This window comes from Equus quagga, chromosome 7, assembly GCF_021613505.1.
Source record: "Equus quagga isolate Etosha38 chromosome 7, UCLA_HA_Equagga_1.0, whole genome shotgun sequence".
In the NCBI taxonomy this organism is placed as follows: domain Eukaryota; kingdom Metazoa; phylum Chordata; class Mammalia; order Perissodactyla; family Equidae; genus Equus; species Equus quagga.
The window spans coordinates 15,066,110-15,091,052 of record NC_060273.1 but is presented as its reverse complement, the minus strand read 5'-3'; the positions used below and the strand labels follow the sequence as shown (position 1 = coordinate 15,091,052).

The window sequence follows — 24,943 nt, the reverse complement described above, 5'->3', positions numbered from 1 at the left end:
TCCCTTGCACTAGTGGAGTCTGGGGCACCCAGTTATGGCCCATGAAACGTCAGGAGTCTACAATTGGGAGGAGAGGAGGAGAGGAGGCAGTTGTACAAACAGTTTCCTTCCTGCTGATCAGGGAGGCTCGTGAGGACAGCTCTCTTCCCTGAACACTTTCTTTCCTGCATTTGGAAACTATCAAGTGGAGACTTGATGCTTGGTCCTGTGGCAACCATTTTGTGACCATGAGGTGCCAAGCTGAGGAGGGCAGAGTAGAAGGCTGGAAAGAGTCTGGGCCTTTGTTGACATTGTTGAGCCATGAACCAACAGTGAGGTCACCCATATCCCAATTCATTGTTCCATGATAACAAAAGTCCCTATTGTTTAGGCCATTATTGTCCTGTTACTTGAATGGTTCCTAACTGCAGCTTTGGGGATATTGGGAGAGTGTCCCCATGCTGGCCTCAGAGGGGACCACAGGGCCATGAGGAGACTACTCCAAGCAGTTTTGTGGACCACAGACAAGGCTCTGTTGGAGCCAATGCAGGAAAGGAAGAGCAGGTGGCTGCCTCATGGTAATTACAGCTGGCACCCTGGTTTGTAGACACCGATAAGGCACTCTGTCGGAGACTCTGAAAATAGCTGAGGAGCACTTTGCAAGAGTGACTGAATCTTCTAACACACAATGGGTGACACAAGTTACAGACTGAGGGCGTTAAAAGCAGGAAGGAGTGTGGTGATCAATTAGTGATGTCTGTCACGGGCACAAACTAACAGAGTGGTAGCAATGGTGTGTCCCACATTTGCTTACTCCTGGCCACTCACTCCAAAGATGCCTCCAGAGGTGCCAGTGGCCTGATGTGTGCCCCAGAGGAAAAGTCAAGTGCTGGAGTCTCTGGGGAACCTGAGTTCCCTCTCATCCTTGCCCAGCAAGGGCGCCAGGACTCCATTAATTCGGAGGCCCTCCTGCAATGCCCTGTGCTAAAAACTATCATGCTCTGGTGAGAGGGTCTGCCTCCTCTGCTGACCTGGTGCTCCCTGAGAGCAGCATCCACCTTGTGTCCATCGATGACCCACAACAGGATCAGGCACCCAGCCTGGCACTCACAGACACCCCAGAAAAGCGTTAGTGACACGAGTGTGGTCCGATGTTCAGAAAATATCATCCTATCAGGGGCCTGAATCCCCACCTTTCAAATTCACTCCTCCATGGAATTAAGTGGGTGTTTCCAGAAATTTCACCCCCGAGGCAGTGGGAAGAGCAGTGGGACCAGGTGTGCGCCGTTCCCACTGCGCTGCCACTTCCCAACCTTGAGACCTTGGAGAAGTCATTCAACCTTCCCAAGCCCCAGTTTCGTCACATGCAAGAGATGGACACCTGCCTCGGAAGGTTCCGCGGTTAAAGCAGGATGAGCCGTGGACACGGGCTTCGGCATCTCCAGAGCCCTGAACGGCACGTCTATCGGGGAGATAATCTGCTTAGCAGAGACGGAAGCATCCTGCTTGGCTGGGACGCTGCATGGACACCCTTCAAAGGGGCAAGCAAGGCTGGAATCTCATTATTCATTTGGGCAACAAGTATCTGATGAGCCGTGCCCTGTGCTGGACCCGGGATCCAAGGATGAAAAACAGACACGGTTCCTCTTCTCATTGAGCTCGGAGCTGCACGGTGCACACACTAGCCACTAGCCACATGAGACTATCTAAATTTAAATTAATTAAAAGTAAATAAAACTGAAAACTCAGTCCCACAGTCATGCTAGTCCCATATAAAGTGCTCAATAGCCACATGCGGCTAGCGACTCCCATACTGGGCAGCAGAGATCGAGGACGCGTCCATCACTGCAGAAAGCTCTTACTGGGACAGCGCTCAGGTACAGCTTAGCAGGAGAGAGAGATGCTACGCAAAGAGCCACACCAACACCTCATTGCACACCATGACCTTTGTCTGTGGGAAGCCATGTTCCAGGGAGACACAGAGCCCGGAAAGCCACTGCTTTCCATTAGCCCGAAGTGGACGGAGCATACGAGAGCCTGACGCAGCTCCCTGCACCTCCCAGAGCCTTTCCCTCCAGGGCTGGAGCCTGGGGGAGCCCTCCGGGCACAGGAGGCTAGTCTGTGACAATGCCTGACCTTGCAGCAAATGGCACCAGTTTAGAGAAACGGCCTGGGTTGGATCCCAGCTCTGCCAGCTGTATGACCCTGGGCCAGGAATTAACCCCCCCCCCGCCCGGGCCTCAGTGTCTCCATCTGTACCATGAGGAGAATAATGGTGTCTGACCTAAAGATGCGGGATGATTAAATACTTGGAAGAATACAGCACTTAGAACCGTGCCTGGCACACAGTAAGCGCTACGTAAGTTATCGTGATGATGACTATGCTAATGATCGTCTTCATTATCAAACTATGGTGATTACTAGCCAGGGGTTCTTGAACTTTGGGGGTGAGGGGTGCACCTGCCACTTCGTTTTCACTCTTTGCTTCCCAAAGTATCATCACCCAAAGCTAAATTGATCATCACAGTCACGGTCTGTCTGTAAAATGAGCCAGGAAGGGGGATGGACCCATAACTGGCATGTTAATCAACCCGGGCGCCAGAATCTACATGAAGCACTTTACGTGAGTTACGGGTTTAGGCTTCACAACCACCCCGATAGGCATGGACCACTAAAATTATCTCCATCTTGCAGAGGAGGAAATTAAGGCCACAGAAGGTGAGCTTGCCAGCTTTCACACGGGAGAGAAAAGGCTCTCGGCGTCAGTTCCACTAAACACCGCCAGGTGGCAGTGCCCATCCACCTCCAATTCCGCAGCCTGGCGGGAACACGGAGGAGGGCTCGCCTCGCAAATACTGTTGAATGGCTGCCTACTGTGTGCCAAGCACTGTTCCAGGCGTTGAGGATAGGGTGGCAAATAAAACAGGAAAGTTTTTCTTCCCTTCTCTTACATTTTTCCTAAGAAATAATAAAAGGTATTCTCGGAGATGCTTATGTGGCCTGACCCGGAGAAAACCGGCTTGGCTGGGCAGAACGGAACCCAGAGGCTCGCGGGAAGGGATGAGAATATCTGGAAGGTCCGTGGTCCCCAAAGATCAGGGCGTGCAGCTCCCCCTGAAAGGGAGTGTTATTCTGCATCCCATCTTCCTGCCTCCCCTCACCCACCCACCCCCACCCCTGCAGGGGGGTGGGGAACAGGGTCATCTCCCCGTCGTGTCTTGCAAAGCCGGAATGGGGCGAGGGAGGGGGTCGCACCCTGAGAAACCAGAGTGAGGAGTCCTCAAAGTTCTGTTTTGGAGGAAGGCGACCTGAGGACGCTGGTCTGAAGGTCACTCAGGGAACCAGCCCCGTGGGAGTGCTGGAGCGCAGCCCCCAGGCCCGGTGGGGGCCAAGCCAACCCCGGACCGCGGGGTGGACTAGGAGCTGGACTCCGTACCGGGGTGGGATGCTGCCCGGGACCCTTCCTTCCGTCAAGCTGGTCCTGCGGCCGCCCGATGGGCGCGCGTCCCGGCTGTGCCGTGGGCATCAGCGGAGCGCGAGGTCAGTGGCCCCGGGCCGTGAGTGTGTGCGCCCGGGAGAGTGGTGGACGTGTGCGTACGTGGGTGATGTGTGCGGCATTGGTGGTGGGGATCCTGTGCGTGGACTCATGTGAGGGGGTCACCGTGTGAATGTGTGTGTTTACGGTGGCCAAGGACGCGGGTGTTGGGCTCAGTGTGCAAAGAGACAAGGACACGAGGGGCTGGGGGGAGTGTGCCCAGGCGAGAAGGGACTGCGTTCTGCCCTGCTTAGCGGAGGCCAAGCCGCGCGTGTGTGCCTGGCTGTATATGGGGTCGTTGGTGACTTTGGGACGCGCGCACGGCGGGATCCTCTCTGCATCCAGGACCCCGTGCCGGTGTCTTGGGAAAAGTTCCTGTTTATGAACCCACGTTGGAGAGTGTCCTGGGCTGGGGAAACCCCTGCGCTAGGACACTCGTAGGAGGATCCCTCTGTGCGTGTGTGTTCCTGCAAATGGATCAACCTGGGGATGTGGCCGGCGAGTCTGGACTGCTCACGGTCGCACTGTGGATGTGAGGGGAGTGTCCCCGAATTTGGGACACTGGAGAGGGGTCGTCTCAGCCCTGTAGGCAAGGAGTTAGAGCGAGTCGGTGCGCGCTGTTGGCGCCTGGTTGGGCGTGCAGCAGACCCGGGCCGTGGCTCTGGGGGCGGGGCCGAGGGCGGGGCCGGGGGCGGGGCCAGGCGGCTGCAGCGGCGCGGACCCGGCCAGGGGGCGCCTCGAGCGGCAGCAGCTCGCGAGGGCGATGCAGTGAGGCCGGACGGCGGGCGGACGCGCGCGCGGGGCGGGGGCCGCGGCCGCGCTGCAGGGATGTGACTCGGGCCGCCGGCCAGCGGGAGCGTCGGCGCTGCGGGGCCGCGGGGGTCGGTGAGTGCGGGCCGCGCGGATGGGGCGGAGGGCGCTGTGGGGACCCCAGAAAGTTTTCCCGCCGTAGACTTGGGAGGATTGGGGGGGGAGGGTGGTCTGCTTCTTGGGCTTTTCTAAGCCCCCCAAGGGGTTAGTCTGCTGGGGGAGATGGGGGATCCGGGTGGGGAAACCACAGTACGGCGGGAGGGGAGCCATGGAGGGCGGGGCGGTGACAGGGAATCGCTGGGGACCTTTGGGGGCGGGGTACCCGGCCCAAGTGGAGATCCAAGTGTCTGACGAGGGTCTGGGGGCGACCACAGGTACAGGACAGCTAGGAGGAGTGCACGGGAGTCCAGCCGTGCCCGGGGGACTCGTCGTGCGAGGGGAGCCGCGGGCAGACCTGGGGCCGCGTGGCAAGCCCATGGGGGCCGAGGGAGCCGGGGGCACAAGGCCCTGGCTTTGGGGGTGAGCTGTCGCACCTGCCGCAGAGGCCGGGGGCCAAGCTCGCAGCCAGTCGTGGCTGCGCACTACGGGACAGGGGGGGACACTGCGGGCGAAAGGAGGCAGAGCTGAGTCCTGGGGCGAGGCGACAAACGAGGGGCGGCTGCATACAATGGCGGGGGGCTTGGCGTTTCTGCTCCGACCAGGCTCGGGGTGAGGACTAGCCCTGTGGCGCGTCCCCTGTCCTTGGGGAACAGTGGCTCCCAGCCCCACACATCCCGGGATCCCTACCCCCGCAGCCGCCGTGGCCCCGGGGGAGCCGGTTAACCAGCCGGGGAGGAGGCACCGACCTTGCCAAGAGGACGGCCCCAGCGCAGCTCGCAGGTCCGTTCCCCGGCCCTTGCTCTGTCACACCCCTGCTTAGCCAGCCCGCCCCCCCCAACTTGTCCCCCGTTCGGTAAGGGGGCGGCTCCTTGGAGCGCGGACAAAGGCCCCTGGAGTGTGGCGGGCAGCGGCGTCCCCGTCTGGGGCCCCGGCCCACGCGCCACCTTGGCTGCCCCACTGCGCCAAGACGGGGGGCACCTGAGCAGAGCCCAGGAGGAGCGGGGGGTCCTCGCAAAGACAAGAGAAGTGGGGGAGGGACTTGGCACAAAAGCCTTGGAACTTCGGCCAAGGATCCTTGATTCCGAAGTTTCCCGGGTGGGGTGGGGGCTGTCGGAGGGTTCCGACTCGGAGTTAAACTGCATGCAAATGGCATGTAAATAGAATGCAAATGGGCATCTGTTGGTTGGGAGCCCGGCCCCAGGCCGGTTTTGCATCCAGCCTGTGGAGTGAACGCTTTGCTCTCTGTTCCCTGCGCGCTGCGTCTGAAAAGGGGTCAGCTGAGTGGGGAGGGGAAGGGGTGGAAGGGGGAAGGAGTCGCCATTCGGGACACAGGCGGCAAGACAAGCGGTCTGGTTAGAAAAAGAAGCTCAAAATCTTTATTGATTAATTGGTGATTGCAGTAAGTGTGCCAGCTGCAGAACTGGGTCTGGGGCGCCATAGTGTGTAAACTGCACAAGCCCCTGCTCTCAGGGCGTTGGGACGGTGGGTGAACAGACACTAAGTAAGGAAATAAATAGGAAGCAGACAGAACTTCAGATCGCAGTAAGGGCAGCTGGGAAAATAAAACAGGGCGTTGTAAAGAGAGTGACAGTGGTGCGTCCAGAGGGAAGACTGCTCTGGGTGTGACGCTGGAGTGGGAGCCCTGCAAGGTGGGGGGGGCCGCCTGGGTAGATCTTGGGGGAGACTGAGCCAGGCGGAGGGCCCTGCGAGTGCAGAGGCTCAGAAGTGGGAATGAGCCAGAGGGACTGAACAAAGGCCATTGTGGCTGGAGCTGTAGGCAGATGTGGGGGGCGGGGGGCGGGGATGGCAGGGACCAGCCAGATCATGATCTTTGGGGCCACAGAAAGGAGTTTAGGTTTTATTCTCCTTGGGCTAGTGAACCCTTGCAGGGTTTTGAGCGGGAAGCCACCGAAGCTGATTTTTAAAAGCTCCTCTGACCTCCGCAAGGAGACGCGAGCAGCTCCCCTTTCCTTCTGCCCCTGGGGATGGCGCAGCGCGGGAGCCTCTGAGGGGCTCGGTCCTGCTGTGAGGACTGCTTTGAGCCTGGCCAGCCTGGTGAGCCCACTTGAGGGGTGACTCTGGTTTTAAAAACCACTCCCCACCTTTCGGCAGTTCTTGTCCACCACAAGCAGCCCCCACCAGAGCTCGCTAAGCACTTCCACGCAGGGCTTCCTAGGGGTTCTCAGTTAGTCACATTTTCTTCTCGGAATTACAGCCCGAGAGGCACCATCCACCCCGGAACGGGCAGCCAGGGATGCAATTTGCATTTAAATGATTGCTTTTATTTACAGGATTGGAGCTGCTTTGCATATTCATGGCTCCTGGAGCCTGTGTTCTGGCAACCCTGTTTACTAACCTAGGAGGGGTATTAATTCGAGGGCCCCCACGTAGGCTGGTGGTCCGGGCAGCCTTGGGAAATGAAGATTATGAGATGGTGTAACTTAGAAAAGAGACCAGAGGGTGAGGTTGTGGGTCTGGGAAAGAGTTTAACGTCAGGAAACCTTGTAACAGTTTCACCCAACTGGAGCAGGAAATGCACCAGCGGCTGTAACGGGAGTGGGCCGGGTCACAGTGTAACGCTGGGCGCGTGGGGAGACGAGCGGCCTCATCCTGGCCCTATGCCAGATAAGGGGGGTCAAACTTGGATGCTGTGGAAAGGCCTGGGGGTCAAGAGTTGGGTGAAATGAGTTCTAGTCCCAGCTGGGCCTGTAAATTCCAGTGAGCCTCTGGCCAGGTTGCGTCTCGTCTCTACCTTCGTTTTCCCGAAAGGACAGTGGGAATCAGGATTGTCTTTTTAATAAGCAGGGACCCCATGTTCCCCGTGTGCCAGGCCCCATGCTGAGTACTTCTCACCCCAGCCTCGTGAAGGCCGCACTGTCATTCATTATCTTCGTTTTACAGTCGACAAACTGAGGGTCAGAGAGGTTAAGTAATGCTCACTATCACGGAGTGATGTCTGGCTTCCCTCCCGCTGAGGTCTTCCCCTCTCCAGGAGACTGATGGCAGAGTTAGTTCGGTGCCAGGCGTTCATCAAGTACTGAAATATTAAACGTGCCTGGGACTCATAAAGCCCCCTCCCCACCTGCTCATGTCTTCTTTCCCTTCCATGCTCCAGCACTCCCCCTTCTTGAGAGAAGGTGGTTCAAGATGCCGGCAATCTGCTGGGCCCTGGGAGGGGGCTGAGTGGCCTCCTTGGAGCTCTGCCGGCAGCAGCCGGGGCAAGGCAGGTCAGAACGGTGTGCTCCAGAGCAGGCTGGTACGTCTTGTGGCTCCTTTCTATGGGCGAGTGGGATGGTGGGGGTGCTGATTCTCAGGAGAATGGCTGGTGTCTGGTTTCTGGGTGTCCTGGCTCTGACTTCTCAACAGAGACATTGGTTTCATGGGGCCAGAGCCCCAGTCCCCCCCTGGAACACCACCTTCCCGCCAGGTCCCACTTAGAGCTCCTGCCGTGGGGATCAGGAGAGTCTGAGGGGTCCCAGGGCAGACCACCCCCAAAGGCATCTCCCCTTCCAGCCCCTCAGGGACCTCTTTGCTTGCTGTGTTGGGGGAGACAGGAAACCAGTGGTGGACAAACCCCTGGGTGAGCCCCCCCCCTTCCAGCCCCATCCATCCCCGTGGCAACTGCCCCTCGTGGAAAAGCAGAGTCAGAAAGGTTCATAACCTCAGAGGAGGGAGCATTTGCCAATCTTTTTATTTATTTAACAGACACTTCATATAAGTGCTTACCCATGTTAACTACTGTCCTAAAACCTAGTTATTACTTATTTAAGTCTGAACAACAATGCCACACGATGGGTACTATTATCACCCCCATTTTGCAGAGGCGGAAACTGAGGGCAGAAGGGTTAAGTCAGCTGCCCAGGGTCCCAGGGGGCAAGCAAATGGCCGGGCAGGACCTGAAGCTGGAAGGTCTCACTCTGAGAATCACGTCGTGTGGCCTCCGGGCAGGCGGCTGTCCTCCTCACGTGAGGAATCCTGCCTGCATTCTTGCCAGCCTCTGCAGGCCCCAGCTCGCCGGGGAACGGAGATGGAGGGGCTGCTCCCCCCCTGCCGGCGGCTTCAGGCCCCTCTGTGGGGGGAAAGAGGGTTTGTGTGTGCTCCTCTGTGTGTGTGTGTGTGTGTGTGTGTGATGCAGTGTAGTTAAAAACCTCTGAATGAGTCACATTTCTGCGAGCCTGGCTGGCAGCAAAGGTAATTAGTATGTGAGCCGAGTCTTGCACATTCGTTTCCGTTTATTCGTTCCTCCTTCTGAGGAGCTGTGCGCCCCAGCCCACGGATTTGTTGCCATATATTCAGCCCGTGCCTATCAGCCTTGCCTGGAGGCTGACCGAAACCTCTCACCTGGTGCTGTTCCCCTGGGGTTCCTGGAGAGCTGCTCGGCTCTCGGGAGTGGGGGCCCCGTGGCTGATGGCAGCAGGATGGGGCTTACCTGACATGAGTGCCTCCTGCTTGTTCTCCAGCAGGGGCTGGAGGCGGAAGGTGCGGGGGCCCCGGGTCCTGGCTGCCCTGCTGCATGTGTGCGCGCTTCTCAGACCTCGGTGTGCCCAAGCATCTGAGCACACCTGGGGCTTGTGGTGGGGCCTGTTGAAACACGGGGCTGGCCCCACCCCCTGAGTCTCTGCATTTCTAACAGGCTCCCCGGCGATGGTGCTGCTATTGCCGGTCTGAGGATCAAATTTGACTTGAACCTCTCAGGCCCTCAGTTTCTTCCTCTGTAAGAGGCAGTGAGAACATCTGCCCTGCCCAGGTGACGTGATGGTGGGAGAGGAGACCCCATTTATCAATTCATTCATTCAGCAGCTGGGTCTTGGACTCTGCCCACGTGCCTGGCACTGGGGAATGGGTACAGGACAAGACAGACAGGGCCTGGGCATGGTGGTGTGGGGCGAACAGACTAAAAGAATAATAAAATCTTTGAAAACTGTGGCACATGCCGCAAAGATCAAAAGTGCTGGCAGAGAGCATAACGGGGCAGAGAGAGCCTACTGTAGAGAGCCTGGCCCAGCCAGGCTCACCAGGTGACATTTCTAGAGCCCTGCCTGGAGTAAGAGCCCAGTAACAATAGTACAATTGTTTGCTTCCTGGCTCCACCGCTTCTCACTGGGTGACCTTGGACAAGCCGGCCGACCTCCCTGTTTCATTTCCTGTAAAATGGAGATAGTACTTGTGCCTGCCTCATAGTGTTGGCGAGCAGATTGTAAGACGTTACTAGACGTGGTGTGCACGGACGAGGGCCTGGCGCACAGAACGCGCTGTAAGAGTTAACAGTTACTGTCGTCGTCACTGTGGCAGTGGTGGAAAGCTGCGGGGCAATTCTGAATCCCCCAGAAATCCTAGATGCGCTGGGCTCAGCTTCGTTCTGTGAGGCCATGAGCGGCCCTCCTCCTGGTGGCCGTGGACTTTGTTCTGTAGAATAGCGGCTGTCACCTCATGGGCATCCTTAGCAATGATAATGACCCACTGGAGGCAACTGGACACTACTAAAGTCCCTGGCTGCCTAGATGGTAGGTAGGGAGGACTTCCTGGAAGAAGGGGGCCACCTGATGTGGGAGGAATAACAGAACTTCTTTGTTGTCAAGTAACAAAAACCCAGTTCAAACTGGCTTAATCCAAGACTGGGAAGTTACCTGGCTGCTGGAACTGCAGAGACTAGGGTATCCAGCTTCAGGCATAGCTGGATCCAGCCGTTCAGTGTATTAGGACCCTGGTCTCTGGGTCAGCTTTACTCGAACAGGTTCTGTCCCTGTGATGTAAATATGTCCTCTCCAGCTCCAGACCTATATCCGTTTAGCTCATTAACCCCAATCAAGAGAGAAGATCTCTTTCCGGTTAATTCTAGCAAATATCCTCAGGCTGATTCTCATGGGTCTGGTCAGGGCCATGTGCCTGTCCAGGAACCAATTGGTGTGGCCAAAGGGTGGGATAAATGCTCTGACTGGCCAGGCCTGGGTCGGGAGCTAGGGCAGAGATGGCTCTCCAAAGGGAAACCAGGAACCCTTGTCAGAAATGGGAGATACGGGCTGGGCAACCAAAACAACAGCTGTCCCGAGAAGAGGGCGGCACCCTCAGGAATGAAGGCAGAAAGCAAGAGTGTATCCACCTCCCGTGTCAGAAAGGAGTGGGAGCCCGCGATCTGGACCACGGCCAGAAGCTTGGTCGCCATCTTGATGTTTTCATCATCCCCGTCAGTTTCCTGTTGTGGTTTGAAGGCCAGTCAGGAAGGAGGAGGAGCTGGGGAAACCGAGTCCCAATTGGTAGCCAGGCCTGAAGAGAGGAGATCCCCCCAAGAGAGAGAGTGGAGGCGGCTGAAGAAGGGCATGTTCTTGAAGGAAGGGACGTAGGGCGCAGGCCTGAGGCTGGCAGGCCTGGCTGGTGTCCTGGCCTCTTCTCCAGGAGCCCTGTCCCCACATGCATAAAGCAGGCTCTCTCACCCTCAGCGCCATTGATGTTGGGGTGGGGTGATTCTCTTTTGTGGGGCTGTCCTGTGCACTGTAGGATGTTTAGCAGCATCCCTGGCCTGTCCCCACTAGATGCCAGTTGTGACAACCAAAAATGTCCCTAGACATGGCCAGATGTCCCCTGGGGTCAAAGTCACCCCTGGTTGAGAACCACTGGCCTGGGGGGTCTAGGGGTGAGCTGGCGAGAGGGTTGGTGGTCAAGACTCCAGAAGCACATTCCTACCCGTCATCCTCCCAGCCTCCCGGGGGCTGAGCTGGGCCGCTGTGTGACCTAGAGAGGCTGCGTGGGGTGTGTCCTGTGGTTCCTTGCTGAGAAATCTCTTAATCCCCTTCGCCATTGATGAGAAATCTGAGGGAAACCCAACACAGGCCCCTCCACCGTGTGGAGGGGCTGATGGCATTTTATCCCGACACATCTGGTTCTTAAATTTTCCTTCCCAGTGTGCTTACGGGACCTTGTGAGAAGCAGCCCGGGTGAGGACAGTATTTTTTCCAGAGGGTGTTACGGAGGGATATGCCAGTGGGTATACAGCACAAGTTATGTCAACAAGCATGTTAAAATTTCAGGACATAAGTATTTCAATGTGTCACATTTTCTTTTAAACTCAAGTTGATTTCAAGGGCTGGGTGAGTCAGTTATGTAAATAACTGCCTGGGGGGCGTGCAGACAAGGCACAAATAGCTGAGGTGGCGCTCCAGTGCCTGGCGTAGCAGGGCCACGGATACTGGCTGGACCTCGGGCCCCATTGCCTTAATTCGCCTCAGTGGGATGCTGGCATGCTTGTTTAAGAAGCATCTCTCGCCAGAAGGCCTTCCCGTCCATGCCTGCCTTCTCTCATCTATAGGCAAAGGAGACGATCCTTAGCGCACCAGGCTCCTTCTCGTTCAGCAGCATCAATAATTTATCCCAGTCGATGGCCTCACGGCCAAGGCAGGATCGGAGCTGCTCCTGGGATGCAGAAAGGAGCAGAGAGAGAGGCGCTCGATACCACATTTACTTACAGAAGCCCCAGGGACGGGCAGAGCTGCCTGGAGGTGGCTATTTACAGCCCCACGTGAGGGTGGAGCTAAGGCCGCGAGTCTGGCTTGAGATGCCTGGCAAGGGGCATGAGAGCAAAGCCGTGCAGCCCGGGGCTTTCTGAAGGCTGGGCCCGCTTCAAGAGCAAGGAGCTGATGGCACTGGGGTCGAGGAAAGGGTCCTGGCAAATGAGAGTCTCATTCGTTCGGTACTTACTAAGCATCTACTTTGTGCCAGCGCCGTGTGCCAGTGCTGGAGTGTGCACCAGTGGTGCTCATCGTGATGATGTTGCCACCCAGGGGACATCTGTCAGTGTGTAAAGATCTTTTGGGTTGTCACAGTTGGGGGAGGGGGTGTGCTTCCGGCATCCAGTGGGTCGAGGCCGGGGATGCCGCTAAACATCCTACAATGCACAGGACGGCCCCACCACACAGAATGACCAGGCCCCCAGTGTCAGTAGTTCCGAGGTTGAGGAACCCTGGTCTACACTGATGAACAAGACAGACAGTGTCCCCATCCTCCTGCAGCTGCTGGAGAAAGACAGGAAGGAGAGAGAGGCGGAAGGGACGGGAGAAACAGTCAACAGGCAGAAAAAACGACAGATGCGATGAGAGCTAAGAAAGAGACAGGAGGCTCTGGTGGAGAGGAAATGGGGTGTGACCTTGGCCAAGGTCTGAGTCGATGACACTGGAGCTGAGACCAGCGGGGGAGGAGCAGTTTTCCATGCAAGGGGCTGGGGGCATGTGTACACAGGGAGCCGGAGGGACAAGAGGAGACCCGGGTCAGCCCATCCCCGTGGCTGCTGCACAGGGTCCGGCGTGCGTGGGGGCCAGAGTGCTGAGAGAATCCTGCGGCGTCCCCGGGAGAGGGGGACTGGCGGGGAAGAGGATGGATTCTTGCGAGACCTGTGGAATAGGAGGTGGGATGCGTGATGGGAGGGAGAAAGGGCAGGACCGGGAGACCGTTCATTTTGGATTTACCACGTTTGAGATGCAGGGGTGCTTCTCGGAGCTGGGAGGTGCGACCTTGGGCCAGTGTCCTAAGCTCCTCGAGACCCTGTTTTGTCACCAGTGTGAGGCCTGGACGTGGTGAGGGCCTGGCCTGGAGTGGGCGATCGGTGACTCTTCGCTGTTACCAGTGCGAGACCAGCAGGAGTAATGCGTGCCATTTTCTCGGCTCAGGGCTTGGCCATGGCTGTCTCTTGAAAGTTTCATTTCATTCTCTTAATTTTGGGGAGGTCAGACATGGCACAGAATGTAAAATTTCAAAGAGTACAAAGGAGTGTACACAGAGAGAGCGTGTCTCCCTCCCACCCTGTCCTCCAGCCGCTAGTGATGATGATTCATGGCTGTTCGCTGGGCCTGGCCAAGGGCGCAGGTGGGAGCCAGAATACCCCCAGTGAGGGGCTGCGCTGCCTGGAGAAAGGGGCGCCTCTTCCTGACGTGTCCCCAGATGCCATACGGGCCAGCAGGTTCGAAATGAGGTGGGTCTTAAAGAAGTCAGGAGAGTGGGAGTCTTACAATGAATTGATCTTTTTTCCCCCCACCCATCTCCCCTGTCCCCTGCTTTTCTGGAACTCTCATGGTGTCAGAGAGAAAGATGAGAGCCCACCAGGTGCTCACTTTCCTCCTGCTCTTCGTGATCGCCTCTGGGGCCTCTGAGAACGCCAGCACATCCCGAGGCTGCGGGTTGGACCTCCTCCCTCAGTACGTGTCCCTGTGCGACCTGGACACCATCTGGGGCATCGTGGTGGAGGCGGTGGCTGGGGCCGGCGCCTTGATCACACTACTCCTGATGCTTATCCTGCTGGTGCGGCTGCCCTTCATCAAGGACAAGGAGAAGAAGGATCCCGTGGGCCTCCACTTCCTCTTCCTCCTGGGGACCCTGGGCCTCTTCGGGCTGACATTTGCCTTCATCATCCGGGAGGATGAGACTATCTGCTCGGTGCGCCGGTTCCTCTGGGGCGTCCTCTTTGCACTCTGCTTCTCCTGCCTGCTGAGCCAGGCGTGGCGCGTGCGGAGGCTGGTGCGCCACGGCAAGAGCCCATCGGGCTGGCAGCTGGTGGGCGTGGCGCTGTGCCTGATGCTGGTGCAGGTCATCATCGCCATTGAGTGGCTGGTGCTGACTGTGCTGCGCGACGCGAAGCCGGCCTGCGCCTACGAGCCCATGGACTTCGTGATGGCCCTCATCTACGACATGGTACTGCTGGTGGCCACCCTGGGACTGGCCCTCTTCACGCTGTGTGGCAAGTTCAAGAAGTGGAAGCAGAACGGGGCGTGCATCCTGGTCACGGCCTTCCTCTCCGTGCTCATCTGGGTGGCCTGGATGACCATGTACCTCTTTGGCAACGCCGAGCTGCGGCAGGCAGACGCCTGGGGCGACCCCACCCTGGCCATCACGCTGGTGGCCAGCGGCTGGGTCTTCGTCATCTTCCATGCCATCCCGGAGATCCACTGTGCCATCCTGCCGGCCCCGCAGGAGAACACGCCCAACTACTTTGACACATCGCAGCCGAGGATGCGGGAGACTGCCTTCGAGGAGGACGTGCAGCTGCCGCGGACCTACATGGAGAACAAGGCCTTCTCGATGGATGAACACAACGCGGGTAAGTGGTCGCCAGCCCGCTGGGCTAGGCTTTGGGGCCATTTGTCCCAAAAAGGACTCTCTTCCTTCTCTCCGGTGGGATGGGTGGTCCCAGAGGCAGTCCTGGCAGATCAGAGCCCATCTGTGTTGACCCCCCATGCTGAAACTGGCCCAGAGATGGATTTTGATTTAGCATTTTTTCCTATCAATTGCCAACTACTTTAATGTAAAAATCCACGTTTCTGGCTTCTTCTGAAAAGTCGAATCTGGCAATGCTGGGCTACCCTTCCCACCTGGCAGCAATAGTCTAGAGCTGGCTGGAAAGCCCTGCCTGTTACCCCTCACCGAATTATGGCTACCCCTTTAGATGGGGATCCACTTTCTCTTTACCACACTCCCCACCACTCCCTATTGCACCCTGAGTCAGCCACTGTAACATATTCACATGAATTCCCTGGCTCCCTGGAAGTGTTTGAGTTTGCATCCCAGGTGCTAGATGGACGCAGTAGGTGGTGAGAGCCAATGCTTGGGTCCCCTCCCTACATCTGTCACCAGGAGTATATAAATTTGGGCCCTGGAGTCAGACATCTGGGTTCAGATCCTGCCTCTGCTACTTCTAGATGTGTGGCTTTGAGCAAATCGCTTCACCTCTCTGAGCCTGTTCTTCTCCTCTGTAAAACAGAAATAATGAGAGAACGTGCGCATGGGGCTGTTGTGAGGAGTCGCATCCCGAGGCCCCCACGGGCCCCGGCATGTTGGGGAGCGTCTCGGTTGGGTTGCCTGAAAGCAGAGCCTGACACTTGGGTGCAGGGTGGTCCCTCCAAGGGAGAGGGCCGGGAGACTGAGGGCAGAAAGTCGACAAACGCCAAAACAGGAGCATCGATGAGCTGGTCACCGCGGGGGCGGCTAGGGCTCAGTCTGGCCAGGGGCTCGTGCGGAATGAGCCCCACAATTGATCCTCGAAGGACGGGAGGCTGAGGCATCTGTCTCTCCCTGTCACCAACGTCCCCCATGATTCCAGTCAGCGGGCTGACCGTGTGCCATTGGCTCCAAGGCAGAAAAGCAGAGATGCAGTGGGCACTTGAGGTCGAGGTTGTGTGGGTGCCCATGCCTGTGCCACCACTGTGGCGGGATCCACAGGCGAACCCGGAGGAGGCAGCATGGACCCCGGAGCCCCTACTGCAGATGCGCGAGAAGTGTCTCTTAGCATCATTCCTTGCAGTGAGTCAGCCGGGTTCCCAGCACTGGAGAGCAAATAAAATTGCCTTTTCTCAGGTGCCTGAAGACTTATCAGGGGCTTCGAGAATAATAACAACAACAATGATAATAGTGGCAGCAGCAGCAGTAATTATTACCTGTATGGTCACCGTTTACTGAGCCCTAATTGTGTGCTGGGCGCTATCCTGAGTCCTTAACCTCATTGTCTCTCTAAGAGGACACACGGCTGGGAGGTGGCCCACTCCACACGGTCACGGTCCCCTTTGCAGTGACACGCCCCCCAGGCAGCGCTCACTGGCTGGTCATACCCCAAAGTCAGCCTTGCTGGGTTGGGGGCCGAGGCCCAGGGCGCAGCCTCCCTGGCCCCTGCAGGCGGGGACACACACTCAGCCATCAGAACCCTCACAGCCGCCCACCATCCTCTCCCCACCTGATGAGCCCAGCTTCCTCCGCACCCCACTCCTGGCCAGACCCGCAGGAGGGGACGCCGGGGGCCGCGCCTGTCATCGGAAGTCCCAGCGTGGCCTTGGTCAGAGCTGGTCCCTTCTTACTGGAAAGCCCCAGGCCAGGAAGTGCCTGTTTGTGGAGAGGATGGGCAGGGATGACGTCAGCTTGGGTGAGGCTGTCTCTCCCGTTGCCAGGAGAAGATGGGGTTCCGGAGGGGGACTGTCCCTGGGAGCCCCGAGGGCCCTCCAGGGGATGTGTGAGCAGAGGCCAGGAGCCTGGCCAGTTCCCGGGGTCCTGGTGGAGCCAGCTCTTCCCCGGCTCCTCTGGGAGAGGTTCTCTCTATCTGAGACCCAGGGACTCCCCTGGACCTCAAAGGTAGCGAGAACTGCTGAAATGATGCAAATTTTTGTACATTCATTGGGCAATCGGTCTATTGCTTTGTCAGATTCACAGAGCCGTCTGTGACCAGTGTTGTTGAACCTGATAGCCTAGGTTCCTCGCAGTGAAGTGGATGCTTGCACTACCTGAGTATTGGGGTCTGCAGAAGTAAGGCGGCTAACACGGGTGCCTACCACGGACCGGGTACTATTCTGAGCATTTTAATGGCTAATCTCATTTAATCCCTACAATATCCCAAGAAGGTACATTTTGCAGACAGGAAACTGAGGCACAGAGAGGCTAAATGACTTGCCCAAAAGGCAGAGGCAGGGTTGGAACCCAGGCGGGCTGGCTCCTGGGCCCCCAGGCTGGACCACTCTGCCACAGAATGACTCTGCTCCTCTTAAAGCACTTCTGTGTCCCTCATCGCACCGACGTGTCAGGACAGCTGTGCACATTGAGAAGACAGGGCTTATCCGTCCCATTTCACAGAGCAGGAAACAGGTCCAGCGGCGTCAGGCAGCTCGTTCAGGCTCACGCTCTAAGGGCACAGCAGGGCACTGGGGGAAGTCGCTTTTCTGAATCCCATTACATGCGTCATTTCTTGCAAAAATGCAGCCAGCACTTCATACCCATGTAAGACCCAGAGATCTCAGGGATCTGGGACCCAGGGCGGCGCCGGCCAGACCAGAGCTGGCCCCAGGGGCATGGGTGCCCAGAGCTGCCCACACCCCATCTCCTTCATGCTCTGACACAGTCCAAAGCCAAGTAAGTGTCTTTCACTTCCCCCGTTTCTTTTCCAAAATAAAAATAACTTTATTATCCCTTTCTGATGGTAAAGAATCAACAACAATCATGCAGAAGGTTCAGCGAGTAAAAATAATAAAAACTGCTCCAAATCCCACTGCCCAAAGGCAGCTGCTGCCCGCTGCTCCCATCTTGCCAGACGTCTCTCAATGAGCACAGTCTCCCTCCATCCCTTCCTGTCTCTCTCTCTCTCTCTCTCACACACACACGCGTGCGCGCAAGGCCGGACCATAGAGCCCCTCTTAACCTGGCCGCTCGTTAGAATCACTGGGCAGCTCACAAAAATGACGAGTGCTGCCCCCTCGTTCTGATTCAGGCTCTTGGGCTGGGTGGTGTTTAAGCCCTCCACGTGACTCTGAGATGTGACCAGGCGGACAGCACTGGCCGCAGTGAGGTCCTGCCGCAAGCTCGCTTCAATCCATATGATGTCACGGACAGGGCCTCTCCAGGTCGGGACCGCAGAGCTGCGGGATCCTGTGTGTGATGCACAGCTGTCCATCAGGCTCCTTGGTTTTCTTTTCCCATCTTCAGCTGGTGGACGTTCTGCTTGTTTCTGGCTTTCCACATAAGTAACGCTGCAATGAACATTCTTACCCACACATCTTTGTACCCCTCCTCAGTTAACTCCTTGCAAAAAAACCTCCCAGACGTGCATCAAAGCGTCTGCGCCTTTAAATCTTCATATATACTGAAAAAAATCTTGATATATTCTGCCAGATGCCCCTCCCCAAGGTGGACTAATTTACTGTCCCCCGTTATACTTGTCTCACAGTCATATGAGAGCCCCGTTTCCCCACCTCTTCCCCAACCTTGGATGTTGCCAGACCCTTTTTTTCATGGCCCTGTTTGGCAGCATCCCAAATGTTTATCACCAGAATTCACATGGGACTGGGCAGGGGGTGCCCCGGGCAGAGCCTCTTCCCACAGGAAGCTCACGTAGGCTGAACCGGAGTCTGGCTGGGATCGCCTTGGTTCTAGAAGCCTTTGTTTTGTCGGCTGGGGAACGCTGCGCACACCTCCTTGCCACGACGAGGACAGCTGTTGTCACGTTTGGTGCCGGCCTCAGCCAGCTTGGATCTTAGGGAGCCAGGGCCTGTGGGGGCCTTGCCCTGGAGCTGCAGGTGACCATGGTCCCCTTGCGTTGCAGCCCGCCAGCCCTTCAGCCTCTCTTCCCCTGAGAGTCCATCCCTGCCGTCTGCAGGGGATGCGCAGGGCATTCCCCGGGCCAGCCTGCAGCTCAGCCAAGCACCGCAGCTCCGCTCCTGTATTTCCTTCCCCTGAGTGAGACCCCAGAAAGATACAGCTTGCTCAGCCTCCTGCCTGTTAATCAGTGTCAACAAGGCATGAGGTATGTGACAAAGATGAAAATACACTGAAGGATGTGGCGCCTCAGATCACATCTTGGAAAGCGTTAACAGGGCACTTTAAATGCTCACCTTTCAAAGGAGCAATAAAGAAAAGTGTTCTTTCTTCTCTTTGGGGATTTGGGCTCTCTGATCTCATGAGGGCCAAGGGCTATTTCAGTGTTGACCCTGAGCTTCCCAGTGGAAGACCCTGAGTCAGCTTTGGGGGCAGGGACAGTCTCGCCTCACTTGCAGTCTAGATGGGAGAAGGCTGGCAGTCAACCTATGAACTTTGATTCCTGTGGGGACCCCTTACAGGTGAGCCCTGCTTGCCTTTCAGAGCTGACCCAGGTCAGAGTGGGGTGTTAGTTGGGATTCCTAAAGTTGCAAGTAATAAAAAAATCTGATTTGAATTGGCTTAAGCAAAAAAAGAAGAAAAAAACCCCAAACAACAACAAAAATAATGTACTGGGGATCAGGCTTCAGGAATAGTTAGATCCAGGAAGCTCAAGTGATGACTAGATTTGGTCTGTCTCCATCTCTTGGTTCTGTTAGCATCATGGTAGCCAACAGCTCTAGGCTTACACAGAGTCCCAGTAGAAAAGAGGAACATGTCCCAGGATGCCAGAACAAAAATCCCACAGTTAGCTCTGATTGGACCTCATTGCCCTTCCCTGAACCAACCTGTGTGGCTGGAGAAATGGGTCGCCCTGACTGGCCAGGCTGAAATCACATGCCTGCCTGGAGGCCAGGGGAGACAGCAGCTGTAGCCAACACTCGGGCCTAGAATGTGGGAGGGATGTTTACCAGAGGAGGACCACAAATAACCACTACGGAGAGGGGCACACGGGCTGGGACACCCCCAGATGGGCTTTGGAGCCGAGCCTTTGTTTCTTAGCTGGATTCCCCTGCCACAGCTGGCTGGTCTCTGCGCTGTTAGGAGAACTGCGCTGCGCTCTCTTCAAGCAGATGTGGGCTAGGGCAAGGGACGCGATTCCTCCACGGGCCGTCTCCCCTGTCCCCGGGGCTGCTGCCCAGCTCCCTCTTCTCTGTGTCCCTGGAGAGACCGCTCCTCACCCAGCCTGAGGGCCTGGAGACGCTAACGCAAAAGACGTTTTCCATAAGCATGTCTCGGAACACGCGTTTCCTGCCCTGCCTCAGTTTCTTTGGTCCAGTCTGGGCTGAGCTGCCCCTAATGTCACTTAAATTCAAATTGCTTCTCAATAACTAAGTGTGAGGGTTAAAGACACAGCATTTGGAGCCAGTATAGTGTGATGGTTAAGAACACCGATTCTCTGCCTGGGTTCGAATGCTAGGTCTGCCACTTACAGCTGTGTGACCTTGGGCAAGTCAATTAATCTCTCTGTGCCCCATGTAAAGTGGAATAATAAAAGTACCTATTATGCTATGAAAATTAAATGAGTTAATGTATATAAAGTACTTTTCCCTGTGCCTGGCTCCTGGTTGGCACTCTTTGGAGGTTAACCATATTACTAAAGTGATTTCTAGTCCCTACTCCAAGTAATCTATAAAAATCCTAACCTCTCGTTACTTTTTAGCCAGAAAAATGACTTCCTTTGAGGAAGACTTAAGTTAGGCTTTTCTTAGTAAAGCAAGATAAGTGCCTTCAATGAGAAAGAAGATAATGAGGATGCCATCTCATAATTGAGGCGGACTTTGTTTTTTTGTAGGACTTCTACCATATTTTTTAATAGACTGGGTTTTTTTGGTTTTTTTGTTTTGTTTTTTGGCAAGGAAGATTGGCCCTGACCTAACTTCTGTGCCCATCTTCCTCTATTTTGTATATGGGATGCCGCCACAGCGTGGCTTGACGAGCGGTGTGTAGGTCTGCACCCAGGATCCAGATCCACGAACCCCAGGCCACGGAAGTAGAGTGTGTGAACTTAACCACTACACCACCAGGCTGGCCCCAAGAGACTGCTTTTTAGAGCAATTTCAGATTTACAGAAAAATTGAGCAGGAGATACAGGGAGTTCCCGCATGTCCCCTACCCCGGTTTCTGCTACTATTAACAGCCTGCTGCAGTTACGTTGTTTATAGCTGATGAATCAACCAACACTCATACACGATCACCAACTAAAGTCACAGTTGACGTTTTGGAGGTGACCCTGTGTGTGTACATTCTCTGGGTTTGGACGAATGCATGATGTCATGTAGCCACCACAGTGGTGTCGCACAGAATAGTTTCACTGCCCTAGAGCCCCACTCATTCACCACCACCGCCCGGCCCCGGGCCACCACTGTTCTTTTTACTGTCCCCATCATTCTGCCTTTTCCAGAAGGTTCTATTTGGATTCCTACAGCCTGTAGCTCCTACAGGCTGGCTTCTCTCACTTTAGCATACATATAAATGCACTTAAGTTCCCTCCATGTCTTTTTTGTGTAATTTGGTTTTTTTCTTCACAAAAAAAAGGCAATTTTGTTCCCTAAAAGTACACAGCAATAAGAAACACCGTTTTCCCACCTGATGTGTTTTGCCATCTTTGCTTCAGATCTCCCTTTTTTTTTTTCCTGTTTAGAAAGAACCCTGCCCAGGGGTGCGAGTCCCTCTGTTCTCTTCCTGTCGCTTTCCCACCGAGGCGACTTCTGTCGTGTGCTCGGTGTCCGGGTTCCCAGGGCTGCCCACCCCTGTGTGTCCAGACACAGTGCCGCGAGTGTGCTGTGAACTTGACGTGAATGGCCTTCTCCAGTGAGGAGGCCTGTGTCAGAGGGGACCCTCGGAGGATGAGAGGTGTTTCCTCATCACCCGGGGCCTGCAGGGGCTGGGGGGCGGGTGGAGGCTCTACTCTGGGTCCCCCCGCCCTCCAGAGCAGCTTGCATCCTGGGTTCGGCAGCCTCCCCAACCCCACTGAGATGGGTCAGGCTCCAAGAGACCCAGAGAACAAAGCCCCTTTGTGACTTTTGTTTGGAATATCGGGCTTGTGACAAAGGGGAGGCGTTGGGGGGCGGGGGGGCCTGGAGCATGGCGTTGATGCAGGGGAAGAAAACAAAATTGTGTGGTTTTTCTTTGGCGGCGCGCTGCCTCTCCCTCCCTCCCTCCCAGCTCTCCGCACAGCAGGATTTCGCAATGGCAGCTTGGGAAGCAGACCCAGCGCGCCCTTTAGAAGCAACGTGTACCAGCCGACCGAGATGGCCGTTGTGCTCAACGGCGGGACCGTAAGTATCAGGAGGTGATGTTTCGGCAGGACGCCCACAGCCATCAGGGTCGGGGGGCAGCTTCACGGGGGACACCTGTGCTCTGTGGAGGCTGCTTACGGGGCTTGCAAAGACGGCGGCTAAGTCGACCCCCTTACGGCTAGGATGCATGCACTGCTTCCATTTTTCTTCTTTCCCTCTCTAGCCCCCTCTCCACGCACAGAAGATCCACCTATACTTAGCCATCTGTAGATTCGTTTGAAACAGTCCCTATTTCTTGGGGCTCTTGTCCTTAAGGAATTCTCTGGCTTCCATTATACAGAAGGTGCCCCCTCCCTCTCCCTGGGGGGAACTTTCAGGAAACCCCCACAATTATGAAGCCCTGGCAGATTTTGCTGACACCCCGCCTAGCTTAGCCTCTTGCCCCTGTTCCACTCGCTCTGTGCCCCAGCTGGGTACCGCGTCCCCCCACCCCCGCTCCTTCAGAGATGTCTTAAGAAATCGCAGTGATTGTCATTTCTCTCCCACGAAACACAAAACCAGGTTTACTATCTGATGCCAAACAGACCTTCAGCAGAACTGTCATCCTTTACGCTTTGCCTCCGTGGAATGACATCATTTTGTTTCTCCTGCAATCCAGAGACACACTCTCATCCCCACATTTAATTTCCAGACATAGCTACATGCTTCTTTCAGAAACAGCGCACGGGCCAGTTTACACGTGTAAATTGGGTCTCCATTCTTTATATCATGTGCCAATTCCATAACTCAACTTGAGTTTTTTTGTTTTTTTTTTTTATCTAAGTCAGGGATGGTCCTTGCTCTCTGGAGGGGTTTTGGTTCCCCGGCCTTTCGCAGGTGTGCTGGGCACTGGTTTGGAACGGGCTCAAAGACAAACCGACTCACAGATTTGCCTTCTGAGGACCCCCTGCCATCCATTGAGCTGTTTTACTGTGGGATGCCCAGAAAAGGCCACCCTGCCAGCATAACCGTACAACTGTGGTTAGAAAGCGGGCCCCTCGGTCGTTCTTAGGTCCCCCTTGTCCCTTTAAGGCCAGTGCGCTTAAAAACACTCTGGACTCAGAAAGCGAAGTGGGTTTCTGTGTAAGGAAACACATCCATTCGGGGAACCCGATGACGGGAAAGGGGAGACAGCCTTTCCAAGAGCGGAGCAGCGTCACACGGTGGCTGCTGCTTTTCTGGGAATGACTCGGCCCCTTAGGACAAAGCAGGGTGACTGGTCTTTGGCACGTTGTTAACGAGTTGGTTTCTGACGTTGACTTTGCAAAGCCGAGTTCTTAGTGTGTTATCCTTTTTCCAGATCCCAACGGCTCCGCCAAGTTACACTGGAAGACACCTCTGGTGAAAGACTTTAAGTTCCAGAGAGTGCGACTCTCTCTTCCAGATTGTGTTCCCTGGCTGGGTCTGTCTTGAGGGAGAAGTCAGTAGCCGCAGCCGCACGAGGCCGCCTCACAGCCAGGAGACTTGGAAATCCTAGACCAGGGGATTTCGTGTAAATGTGAACACTGCTGAACCGAAAGGCTAACACCGACTGCCCTCCCCTCCCCCGCCACACACACACACACGTGCACACGTAATGCCAAACCAACCTCAACCCCGCAAACTAAAGCAAAGCTAATTGCAAATAGTATTAGGCTCACTGGGAAATGTGGCTGGAAGACTGTTTCATCCTCTGGGGGTAGAACAGAACCAAATTCACGGCTGGTGGGCAAGGTGTTGGTTGATGGGGAGGTCCCCGCACCACCCCCCCACCCCAGCAAGGGCTGGACCCCGGGTGGCCTCTTGGAGATAACCGTGTCTTTGAGGAGGACTGATGGGGACTCTTCAGCCGGCCTGCCTGTTGGTTCGCACATTTCAGGGGGGTCTGGAGCAGTTCAGGAGGTTGTGGGTGTGATTCTGAGGCGAGGGCCCCTGGCATGTGCCAAAGAAGAGAAGGCTCTCTGGGGGTTAAGTGACCATCCCACTGGAAAGTGCTGTGGCGGCTCCGGCAGGAAGGGAGCCTGCCTCCCTCCCTGGGCGAGCCACAGCGCTGGTCCTCCCTCCCTCACCCGGCCCTCCTGCCCTGACCGGCGCTCCTCCAGCCCTTTCCCAGTTGTATTCCCATGTTCATTTCAGAAGCTCGAATGGGGCCACCAGCTTAAAGCCCCCAGGATGGCGGGCCGGAAGGCAGGCGCCACAGCAGACTTTTCCCGATGGTGTCACGTGGCAGGGCGTCCCGGGGGTGCCCCCGCGATGGAGAGCTGACACTGATGCCTGGCATGCAGTGGGTTCTTGGGTCTCTTACATCGATGTAGTGAGAGTTCCAGGGTGGGGAAAGAGCCCGCCAGGGTTTCTTGCTGCTTTTAGAGGGTGTGGGGCACATTTTTGTCTTGGTTTTCCGCAAGTTCCATGAAAATGGTTCTCTTCAAAGCCCATCGTTTTGTCATGGTTTCCATCTGTCCTAAGCAAGTCATTCCTTTCTTATTTGGCATTTCGAGCATCTCTGCCATGAAAAGCCCGTGTTCTCTGCACTGTTTGGCCAGCATAATTGCTAGCAATGATTCGAGGCAAAGAGTTTTAACCTGACGGCATGGAATGTATAAATGAGGGTGGGTCCTTCTGCATATATTCTAATCATTATATTGCTTCTTTCTATAAAACAACCCATAAGCCTTTAACCTTTAAAGAAAATGAAAAAGGTTAGTGTTTGGGGGGGAAACTGACCTCTTCATAAGCCAATATGTGTGAGCTGAGTATGTTTTAATAAACCTTCTGATTTTTCTCAAGGCCCTAGTCTCTGCTGCGTCCCGTTCTCACCCCCGCCACCGCTCCCGGCCCCTCCTTGCAGAGCACTGGGGTAAACGAGGCCAATCTGGCCATCCCTGGGTGGCCCTCCTTCGAGTTTTCCTTCTGGCTCGCGCATTTCCTTGTTACCAGCATGGGGAAGAGACAGCATGGCCGAGAATGCCGCCCCTCCCTGACCTTCCGGAAGCCACCCCACCCCTGCCCAGAGCATGTGCTTGCTTCTAGAGTCAGATTCCAGTCCTCTGTGAGGAGTGTCATGGGGTGGACTGGTAACTTGGAGCGGGGGGTGGGGTGCAGCTAGGACCTG

The 24,943-nt window shown here is 56.0% G+C and overlaps 1 protein-coding gene across 1 annotated transcript; it reads left to right on the top strand.

Moving 5' to 3' along the window:
* The first annotated feature begins 4,243 nt into the window (after positions 1-4,243).
* GPRC5B (G protein-coupled receptor class C group 5 member B) lies at positions 4,244-24,617 on the top strand. Its single transcript, XM_046666212.1, has 4 exons — positions 4,244-4,399; positions 13,491-14,504; positions 21,740-21,852; positions 23,153-24,617. Exons 2-4 carry the CDS (start codon positions 13,499-13,501, stop codon positions 23,195-23,197), a joined length of 1,164 nt encoding a protein of 387 aa, XP_046522168.1. The 5' UTR covers positions 4,244-4,399; positions 13,491-13,498; the 3' UTR covers positions 23,198-24,617.
* Positions 24,618-24,943: the final 326 nt, after the last annotated feature.